The sequence below is a fragment of the Apaloderma vittatum genome, unplaced genomic scaffold, assembly GCF_000703405.1.
Source record: "Apaloderma vittatum isolate BGI_N311 unplaced genomic scaffold, ASM70340v1 scaffold9036, whole genome shotgun sequence".
Lineage (NCBI taxonomy): Eukaryota > Metazoa > Chordata > Aves > Trogoniformes > Trogonidae > Apaloderma > Apaloderma vittatum.
In genome coordinates, this window is record NW_009723332.1 from 31,510 (window position 1) to 43,425 (window position 11,916).

The 11,916-nt window shown below is 40.1% G+C and overlaps 1 protein-coding gene across 1 annotated transcript in view; it reads right to left on the minus strand.

Annotated features, from left to right (window-relative positions):
* Window positions 1-11,916, minus strand: part of TESK2 (testis-specific kinase 2) — a 69,444-nt gene that overhangs the window by 22,287 nt on the left and 35,241 nt on the right. Inside the window, exon 4 of the mRNA XM_009872070.1 lies at window positions 445-591. Within this exon, the coding sequence (XP_009870372.1) occupies window positions 445-591 (147 nt within the window). The remainder of the gene's footprint in view (window positions 1-444; window positions 592-11,916) is intronic.

The window sequence follows — 11,916 nt, forward strand, 5'->3', positions numbered from 1 at the left end:
GAAATACGTGGGGAAACAAAAACAATAAGGAGATTTTAAAGTGCATTTGTAATAATCTCTTCAATTTGGGTTCTTTATATGATTGACCTGTTCCAAATGTTAGATTGTTATGCTTAATTATCCGGGGATTTAAATACTTTACTGAACCGTAATTCAGAATTAAGAAACTCTGCAGCTGCTTTCTGAGAAATCCTAATCTGAACTCATTTAAGGAGTGACCTTCCTTCAGGATAGTTATTTCTCCAGTTCCCATACAAACTATCAACATGTTTTGAGGAAAGTTTTAATTCTATAATTCTATAAACTGTATTTCAATTTGTTCCTCAAAATGTCTTTGATTATACCTTATACAATAGCAGTCCTCTGCTGGAAAGAGGAGAAACCAAACAACCTGTTATATATAGTACCTTCATTAAAAAGTTCCCTTAAGTTTTTAAACGGTACCTTGGATGTAAGGTCTCGGTGGAAAATGCCTTTATAGTGAAGATAACTGATTCCCATAGCAATGTCATAGGCCAGTTTCACCCTCACTGTCCAGGGCAGATGCTGGTTACTGTCTAACAGCTGTTCCAGGTTACCAAAGTTGATGTACTGAAAAGACAAAGTAACAGTTGTAATTAATTCTTTAACTTTATACACTGTCAGGAATGTGATATTCATCATTGCACAAGCGTCCTCAGCTCAGCTACACGTTAAAAACTTTGGTATTTTTTTTTAGGGGCTAGGCACACACAAAGTTTGCAGATCAAGAGAAGCTGAAAATGTCTCTCTTCACCACCTATACCAATGCCTTTACGTTAAAGATACACGAAACAGACAACACTGAAATAATTCCATGATATTTAAGTAGAGCATTTAAACAGAGCCTTCAGAAACACCTAGAATATAATATCATCCTCTCATTTTAGTGTAAAGAAAACAAGGGCAAAAGGGACGCAGAGGCTGGCTCTCATACAGAATAGGTCAACAAAGAGAGGACTAAGTATCCAAGTGTAGGTCATGGAGCCTGATAAAGTTTCCAGATATCAATTCTCTAAACTGAAGCAGCAGCAAAGAAAAATATCACAACACGTTGCTCTAAGTTACATTTTTTTTTAATCGCTGTATCTACAAGTCCCAATCAGCAATCTGATTCCCACTGTGCTCGGTACTACATCAACCCCATCCAAGGGTAGCCCTTATGAAAAGGGACCTACATTAAATAGAAGGTAAACATTACAAGAGTTAATGAAACAAAGCAGCATCCAAATGATGCTGAGCAATATAACCCAGGGTTAAAACACGGCAGCTCCACTACTCAAATAATCATTACAGCAACGTTGGGCTTATGCTTTAAATATAGACCCTTTATACCAAAACAGCAGCTATGTTTGTGTAGCTTCTTGTTTCACTCCCAGCGCCAGGACTCTCACCAGCGACGAAGCAAAAAGAGCAGCTCACTCTGCAAGGAAAAACTGGCAGCAGTGCAAGAAAATCCAAGCGAAGCCAATGGGGTAATTTGCTCCCAAGCCTGGTCGAAGCATGTAACACTGCGGCAGGCTCTGCTCCGCTGTGCCAGACAGCGCTCCAAGTCTCTCTCAAGGGGCTTCGCACTTTCCTCTGTCGTTCACCCAGACAAAGCATGTGCCACCATTATCACATTAAAATGAAAAGTAGTAATTGCAGCTCTTCTTTCAGAAGCTTTGAACTTGCTGGAATTTTGTTGTGCTTCTGCGTGTCTTGGAGCCCGGGGCACAAGGCAAACGTGCACCACACACTGCACAGTGTGGATGTAGCTGACCTCCTGAGACTACGGACACGTAAACTAGACTCCACTAGTAAGTCTTGGCATCCCGGCTCACCTCCTGGAGAGTCTACAAAAAACTGCTTCTTCCTTACAGTCAGGCCCTGTCTTCTGAACTCATCAGTTCATTTTGAAAACCTTTTTCAGCAGCTACACAAGTTTCACATGTGAAACATTACTGTTTAACAAGGCTAAACTGTCTGGGCACGTGATGCACAAATCAATTTTAACTGTCACAAAGCTTACTTGGGAAAAGTTCCCAAAAAGCAGCGTGGAGCTACCCTGCACCCTCAGGAACTGGGTTCATCCGAGCCCATGCAGAGCAGCTCATTTCACTGGCAGTCTGGGACATGCCCCCCCCTTCACCTCCGTCTCCCACAGCAGCTCTGCTGGTTGCTGGACACGCCGGGGAGGACACCCGCAGCACTGGGACACAGCAGGCACAAAGCTTCCTCAGCCTCAGCATTTCCTTTTCTCCTTTTAAATCCAAACCTTTAGCCTGGTGACGGTGCGGTGCATCCACCTTTTGTCCTTGAGCAACAATCAAGGCAAAGGACGAGTACAAGAGTTACTCCTTTGCATTCAGTGTTCTCCCTGTAATGATTGACAGCTCCAATCTGGGCAAGATTTTAGAGGTGGTATCAACTACCTTCTCATATCAAAGAACATAATCCCAGAAAAGGTGCCTGAGTCTAGGAAATGCTCCAATATTTAGCAATTTCATGTTCTTATGACTATGTCAAGATGCTGCTTCCTATCTTTTGCATTAGACTAACAGCAGGAGATAGAATGCAATGATACAGAAGGATTTCAAAATAAGGTACAGAGCAACAGAACACTTCCCTGTATTGACTATTTCTAGACTAAACAGGCCAAAAGTATTAATATTTTACAATTAGGCAAGGAGGGCTCTTGAACTCTCAAGAGTAATCAGATTGACATTTTATACTACCTTAGAACAGGACTGTGCATTTTAATTTTCAATCCAACTATTCTCTTTTGTGCTGAAGTCAAGATAATTCAGTTGCTCCGAAATTTGCGCTTGGTGCATATCATTTTGCAAAATAAAATGCATGCTGGCCCCTCTCCACAATCAAGGCAAACAAGGCTTAACACACCAATGATAAAAATCAAATGTTTCGGACTGCTTTAGCCCAGGCACTGCAGCTGGGGGGAAGGGAGTTGATCAGATGACTACACTGGAAGCTAGAAATTGCAGACGGGTGCAAGCCAGAGATCCAAAACAACCTGTCCCTTATGCCAGGAGCCCGTGTGTCAGGAGAACAGAGCAGCTCTCGAAGAGGTCGGTCAGAGGCTACGCAATCTCCATCCTTGGAGATTTTCAAGATTCAACTAGACAGAGCTGCAGCCAACCTGACTTAATGTTGGAAACAATGCTGCTTTGAGTTTTTCCAACTTTGATCTTTCTATCTCGTTGCTTTTATCTGAACTCCTAAGGGAGCCAGATGACCTTATAGAACACTCAAATAAACCCAATATCACTCCATTTTTCAGATTTTTTTTTATAATCACAAGTTGCTAGCGTGCTTAAGGAAAAAGTGCTGAATAAGATTTCTACATTAGCTTCACATATATTCCCAGTAGTGTGAGCAGCACTTCTCATCCAGTTACGTTCAAATCAGAACAGTAGTGACCAGCTTGGAAGAGAAGGCACTAAAGCACCTAGTTGAATAACTTAATTATAAAGTGATATCAGTTATCTCAAACCATTTTACCTTTCTGACTGCACAATAACAAACCATTCATGTAGTACTATCATACTTGAATTCATTGGCAAGAGAATACAAGGGAAAAGAGAATGACTGGCCTGGATTTTTATTTTGGTTAGGGTTAAACTGTGCCATGCCATGAATTGCTCCAGAAATGCGAACAAAATAAAGCAAGCAACCCATAGAAGTATTGACATATATATGGAACAAGGAATCCATAACAGTATTGACACAGATACTGAAATGTGCCAATAGCTAGCTCTGGCTTTCATTTTCACTTAATGTAGCCTACCGATTTGATCCACGGCTGTCATGCTAGTTAAGTGCATCTAATATATCTATTCCCCCAGCACCATTCCAGTCAAATGGGCTTGCAGGGTCACTCACCCATCTTAACTGCAAGGACTGAATTTTAGCTTGGGCTGGGTGAAAACACACACACACAGAGGACACAGCACGTGTGAGCTGCAAGATCAAGAATCAAACCCGACTTTAGCACACACGCAAAACCCACTAGGCCTCCCACCCCAAACTGCCACCTGGCAAGTGCTTAGATCTCACTTATCAGAGATGTGAGTTCTGGGTTTGGCTCCAATTTTCAGCGTACTTCTATCGAGCACAGCAGGCAAATCATACAGTGAACAACTGAACTAAGATTTTCCTATAGACACTTTGAAGACTCTAGGTGATCTCAGATTGTAGTTGGCCAGCAGATAATATTTGCATGCAGAGTCCTGAATTGTCTCTAAGGCAAGCACCACCCAGAGTTCAGTGCTCCTTAGTGTCACATTAAGTAATCCAATTCTTCCAGTCTTTCAGGCTGATAATGCAAACAACCAGCCTAATGGCCTTTTTTTTTTCTTCCAGAGCTCTTCAACAATGCCTTTTCTGAATAGACACAAAACCATGTACATTATTTCCTAATTGCCAGTGCAACTGAAAGAAAAATACTTGTTCTCAAGCTCTTACTAGCACAAATCAATTCTGTTTGGGAAGAATATCCTACAGGATAGGAAGTGCACCTCTCCCAAAGAGAATACTGGATTTTATTTTGTCCCTGGAACATTTCAGCACTGGTACAGTAAGGTTACAGTGCACACATCATCTCAAAGCATTATTCTACTACTACAACAACAGCCATTGCATAAGTGTACAAACAATTGGAGCAGAGATCTGATCAGGCTACAACAATGAAAGCAAAAGGACACTGCGTTTCATAAAGAGAACTCATAGATAAATGGAGCACTGTTCAGACCTTTTCAAACTCTGTATCATCAGGTTGCAGTGAAACAGCTACCCATTATTCCTACTGCTAGCTTTTTGTCATGAAACAGGACACCAACAGTCAGTTCATCTGGTCGCAGGAGTCTGAAAGTAACTGCTTTAAGTTGTTCACTTTTGTGTTTACTACAACTCCACATGGCAAATTTAACACTGGTTTAAAAAGACCCTGGCGTTTTAGCTCACACAAATATTCTTACCTAAAAAAATTATCTGTGGTAAGATCTCACACTTTTGTTGCTGGAATGAAAGTTCAGCAAAACTGTATTTCTTACACCTCTTCTAAAACTTAGGAGGAAAGAGGGCAGTAGCTTCTTTGAAGGACAAGCTACACAGAAGCTCAGCCAAACATCGGTGGTTTGTGAATCAGAGAGTCTCGAAGAAGCTTCTGATACAGCTTAACTCTACAAAATACAAAAGCAGCTGTATATAACCCTTTCCCACACAACAGTCAGGGCACAGGGAAACATGCTATTTCAACCTAACAGCAGTGTAATGGGACTCCTTACTTGCAAACCACTTGCAGTCACACTATCAGACTCAAATGAAATGAGGAATATAATGAAATTTAGCAAATAATGGTAGGTACACATTGCATTACATGCTTAATTTCAAGAGGCTAGTACTGAACTTCAGATATCAGATTTTAGCCTTCCAAATTCAAAATATGGGTTTGAACGCACTAATATGAGAACTAGCTGCTTTTAAAGAAAAGGCACATCAGATTCACATGATTCCAGCCATTAATGCTCAAAGACTCCAAATATTGTTAAGTCTGAGGGTGACAACTGAAGGGAACTGCAAAGAGTTTCCAATGCTATTTTGAAAACCAATGCTGTTTCAATATATAGGTCTAATATATATCAGCCACCAGACACTGCCCAGGAAAGCCAGAAAAAAGTTAGCCTGCTATTTACTCAGCTTTAAATGTCAGTGCTTGCCATTTAAAGAGCAACAAATAACCACAAGACACCCCCATGCAGTAGCCAAAATATTGCCAAAGGCAACACATTAAGTGGTTAAAAAAAGCAGGTGTGGAGAGCGCATTTAAGATGACAGACCAAATGAGGTTAAGTAGAGAATAAGAGTTCTGGGAACCCAGAACACTGCAAGACAAACACCCAGACATCGGTGAATGAATATAATGGAGAAAGCCAATGAAGACAGCAGGCAGAGAAGGAGGAAAGAGAAACTAGAGTCACAGGCGTAGGACCTTCAGCGTGCAGAGGTAAGAAAGATGTCAGAGCAAAAGCCAGACAACGTAGTTGGACTTTAAAGAGAGACTTGAAAAGCAAAATAACAACACTGTAGACCCTGGCAACAAATGCACTGAAGCCCTATCCGCGGAGATGGAGCTTGCCTATTTGTATCACTTCTAATCCTGGAAGTAAGAAGGTAACTCTCATGACTAATAAAAGTAAGTTGAGATATTTCACTTACACAGTTTTCTGCATAAGTTTAATAAAAGTTTTAAATCACCCATTTCACGGAGGACACAACTCAATCTTAATTTCTCGTATGTTTAAAAGTCATCTGTCACACTCAGCACACTGACTACTTTGAAGGCTTCTGGCTGCAAGAAAACAAGCCAACGTACCCTTCTGCCACAACTGGCAGAATTAGCTACAGCAGGAGGACTGGGAATTTCCTTATTTCCCCCAACAATGACACTATCAGTATATTCAAAACTACAGTATGAGATTCCACAAACTGATGCACCGAGATTGACTACCAGATTAAACTGACATTTTTTGTACAGTTAGTTCATAGACCTCCACTTAAAAAACCCCACAGTTGAAAAATCTACAAACCCACCTCTGCTGAGCACCTCTGAACAGTTACCTTCCACTTCCATTAAATATGTAACACATTGATTGCACTAAACAAAATAAATTTAACACTAAAACAGAACAAGTTAGATGTTTAATTTGGGCTGTACAAGCATACTTTTGGGCAGTGAACTAATGCTGCCAGGGAGAAAGCCACAAATACTAGAAGAGTCACAGGTGAAGCAAGCACATTTCAGAACAAAGCTGAAATGTTTTCGCAAGAGACCAGAATGGCTCAAATGGATAGGAAAAATATCCTGACTGAAAGGCCAGAAGAAAAGCTCTAAGTCTTATTCTAAAGGCCACTTTTCTTTCCTGCTCCTCAGTTGTTGAAAACCAAAGGGAAAAAAGTCTGTAACACGAAGTTAATTTCTCTTCTGCTTTTCAAGCAATACAAACAATTCAGATCTTTAATAAAAAAACATGTGTTTTCTTTAAAGTTCTTAACCATTGCAGGGTTAAAATAATCTTACTTTAAAGAGTGTCAGCTATTCATAAAAGAGAGAACAAGCTTCTTCATGCAATTGCCATAGCCTGGTCAGAACTCAGGACCAAAAGCCAAGACATGTGACAGATCTACCTCTCTTTCTTCATCCATGTCCGTTGTGGCATTGATTGATTCCCTGGCTTCTCCTTCTACAAAGGCATGTACAGGCACGGCTTATTTTATAAGGGCAAACAAGAATTAACATGCATTAACTCAGGAAGGAGCTGTAATGAAAACCATTTGTTGCATTCCAAACATTTAAGTGCTGGAATGGAAAAGAATATGGCAAGATTTGCCTTCCTTTAATTTTTCTACATCCAAGAGCTCTTATGATCAGCATGCTGAATTTATCCCTTTCCTGTCATTCCATTCAATTGAAATTTAGCATTCACTTGGTTGCCTGCTGCTACAAACAGATTAAGTAAGGCCTCGACAGCAAGCGCATAGCAACAATGCACTACTGCAACCCATACATATGAAGGGTTTGAAATACTTCAGGAAATTAAGCTTATTTTGTTGGAACCGGAAAACACTCCCAGTACGTCTATACAAACTGACCTTGATAACCATTTTTTCCTGTAATTATATTAGCAGAAAAAAAAGAAAGTAAAGTAGGCCTAACTAGAAAATCTGCATTTATGATCTGAAGTCACGACCATTTTGATTCTAAGTAGAGCCTAGTTTCAGCGCAGATAAAAATCTGAGATACAGCAAGCTGGCAATGGCATAAATTAGCACACAGGCACAGAAGAAAAAGCACCTTGTTGCTGACACAGGCAAGAGAAACGGCACCTCTCCAGAAACACTTCTGTTAGGAGCAGAAGGCCCTGCCCATAATGACAGGATTTCGAACGTACACTCAGTTCTGCCTAGAAGCAAGCTGTAGCCTCGTATTTAAATAAGGTCTTTCTCACCTTCCCCACAAGGATACCAGCAGTAGCAGCCCACAGATATATGACTTCAAGATTGCAGATAAATAACACATTTGCTTCATTTTTTAAGTCTGTAAAACAGCTACAGGGATCTACTAAGTGCAAAAGTTAGAGCACACAAACACCTCTCATAGTACAAACTTTGTTTAAATTCTGCACAAGGAATACTGGGTTTGAGCTGTGTCAGAGTGCTTTTCCAAGTTTCAAGACTCCAGTTGTGTTGCAACATCCATTTACAGCTGGGAGTGCTCAAACATTTCAGAATGCACTAAGATCCTCTATAATAGTGGTGTGCAAAAGCAAACATTAAAAGAATTTCCAAGATATCAGAAAGCAACAATAAAAGAATTGCAGGGGCTACTGTTCAAAAACCGTTTTCTTTTTTGCTTGAGACAATGGCAAATGGTCCAACAGGCTTCCAATGAGTGTCAAACACTGACACTAAAAATCCCTCCCCCAAAACACCCACACGACACCTCCCCACCTGCATTTGTTGGCCACACACATGCAAGGAGGGAAGAGAAGCAATGAGACCATGGAGCTTGCTGTTTGCAGTTCAACATTTATCTGCCTCTTATCTTACTTTCTTCCAGCCTTTAGACATTCTAAGAAGGAGGAAGAGGTTACCACTAGCAAGGTATTTAGCAAGTCTTCCTCGGAACACAACATACTTAGATACATCTATGTCAATTACAATAATAAATAAAAAGGTTCCTTGTGCACTATTACAGGCGCTGAACTGATGAACTAAGTCAATCATCCTCCTACAAGAGGAGAATAAAAGAATTAAATCCAACATAGCCTGTGTAATCAAGACTTTTTTTTAAAATAAAAAAAAAGAAGAAAGAAGGTGGGTGGGAAAAGGAGGTTTAACCATAAGCTCTTAAGCTCACACACCAGCTTTCAGGAAAAAAAACCAGAATTCAAGAACTTGTACATCCAGAAGTTCTTACTGAAATAGCTGGCTGCTCATCACTTCTGATCTAGCACTTGCACGCATGAATATAGACTGTGTGCCTGAAGTTAGGCTCGTTTTCAAAGTCATGGCTTCTGTCTTGAGTGTCTCTGATCATAGTACTTTGTATGTCTGAACTGTCTTCTCCTTGAGAACCCACCCTTCTCTCCCTGCCTAACCACACAGTGTATAGTTTCCCCACACCTTCAGCACTAGGCAGCGCTTGCACAACTTTCATTGCTCACCTGCCTTTGGTAAACTGAGAGACTTTCTCCGTAGAGTCATCCCTAATGTGTTTAATTCACTTGGTCACCACCGGCCCACTGGAGGTTTTTCCTTTAACTTATCTGCCAGTACTTTTCTCCTAAGAGAGAGAGCCCATAAGGCCAGCTTGCATCTTCCGTAAGCCAACATTTTTGTCAGCTTTCTGTTTCCTACAACTGAGCTTTTGGAGAATCAATTCCATTTCTCTGTAAAGCAAGGACCCCCTTGAACCTCTCTTACTTGTTATTCTAATTCTGTATATGTACATGATATGAAATCACTCTCATGGAAAAGATGCATTTGAGAAGAATTGCTTAAATCATACCAGGCATACAGCTACAGGAAAACAAACACAAATTCAGTAATTAAAGCTTCCTCCTGTCCTCAGAACAAATGTTGTGACCAGGTACAGCAGCGTTTAACTTTCTGTCAAACTGAAGCTATGCCACAGGGACTCCTGCATTCTGTGGGCCTAACTTGGTAAAACTAACACAAAAAACTAAGTTTAAAAAAGAATCCTCTACTGTTCAATGTGTTTTCTGGAAACCCTACTTCTTTGATCACCATAATCAGACAATATGGTTAGCTTTCATTTATGATAAAATAAATAGCCATCAGATGTAGGGCAAGATCATGTAACTTCAATAAAGTCCTTTACGTGCTTTCCAGGAATTCAACTTTTGATATTTAAGCACTCAGAATTGCAAAGCTACAAATCAGACAGGCTTAGCCGAAACTCCTGTGGAGGTCTGTATCATTTTTGCTGGAGAAAGAACTAAAGGGTCAAGCACACCACAGATGCCACACCATCAGGCTACAAGAGTATGAACTGGAGATGGAATTCCAGCCAGAACACTAAATTTCCTGCCTCCTGTCACTGAAAGCTAGGCCCCCTTGGGTGATTTTAAGTGGACTTTTTTGGTATGTGCAGCACATCAAGCTGTGTTTGGGACTAAGGCCTTTTTTCCTTTTAACTAGTTCACAAAAATATTTCATTCCCAAGGAAAATAATATAAATAAAGAATACGTACTTTGTCTCAACTTCTGTGAAATAACTTACACACTGCTTTTTTGTGTTACAAAATAATTCATGAAGCCTTGAAGTTATAGGTAAGGTTTAAACAGTGTGACATTTTCCAAATACCACCACTATCCTCCCTTTTCTGCAAGCTTTTTAAACTCTGCTTTCAACAGTCTAATTTACTTATTACATGTACCAGGTTTAGATTTAATCTTGCATCCACTGGTGCATGCAGGTGAGCCAGGTTTACTTCGACCTTTAATCAGCCTAACTCAAGTTTCAGGTACCAGTCTGCAACTCTTGTGCTGTTGGAATAACCAACCATATAGGCTCAGTACAAGTGCCTACAGCATTATTTCAACAAAAATGAGACATTTTAGCTGATAAAACAGCATGATGGTGCTCACATCGTTCTAACCCTCACTTAAGTCATCCTAGAGTTGACATTACTGGAAATGGGATTTTTGTGTGGATTTGGTTTTTTCCTTTTTCATGCACCCTTTCAAAAAATACGGTTATGGCAGACACCCCTCCCCACAAACCAATAGTTTCTAGCACTCTCCAGTTAATATTGCATGAGGGCACAGTTGCATCTAGAGCTTGCCATGCTTCTTGTCAAGGATCCATGGCACAGGAACAGGTCTCTTCAGTTCTGCAACCTATATTAAGCTTTTCATGTACAAATCTCTCAACTTCAGAAGAGATACTGTACTTCTCTAAAGAGGATGAATCCATGGGGAAAAAAAGGGCACCGCTTCGAAGATGAAACAATACGATGCCTTATGTACCACAGAGAAAGGATGAGGTCAGGCTGGTCATCAAGCATCAATCTACATTTGCTGCGAGTGCATTCAGCCACTTTTTATAAATTAAACTGAGAACTGAACTGTTACAGCAAAACTGAAACTGACAGTCCATATGCTGTGAAGAGTGCAAAACCAAGACCAAATATGTCTCAAGTGTTGACAAGTATTTTTAAAATTCTATTACGAACAATGAGGAGAGGAAAGGAAGTGTCTGCACTGACACAAGTTTATAAAATAAATTTTAACTGCATTTCAAAATGATCAAAGATGCACCAGGAATCATTTTGCAAGCTACACAGGAACAAGGAAAAGCACAAGGTCTACCTGCAGACCTGGACAAAGCTATTAAAATTAATTATTTCAGATACATACTCACATACAAGTACCTAATATTCAAATTAAGAGATATCTATAAATGTCACACTAATTTAAACCAAACCTGAAAGTGATACTTTGATACAAGAAATCTGAAGCATATCCCAAGGCTTATCACTTTAAAGACTTGGGATCTTTAAAATTTCAAAAAGATATTGCAAGAGACCTGGTTTGCCAAACAAAACAAACAAAAGCTTCCTAACTTTCTGGGTCTAAAAAGAGCCACTATTACCTGTGTGTGTCTCCTTTCAGCAAGGGAGCTGCTGTATGCAAAGGCGATACTTTCAGTTCTTCCTAATTTAGCCCTGGTGTTTATGAGCAATGAATTAGAAAGTGTAGGCAATAGTATCATCTTTCTGTACGTGTTCAGTTTGTTTTTTTTAATGCAGATATTCACATGTGCCAGTAAGAAGGCACACAGTAATGGAGGTTCTTCCATCTGGTAGGTTCACC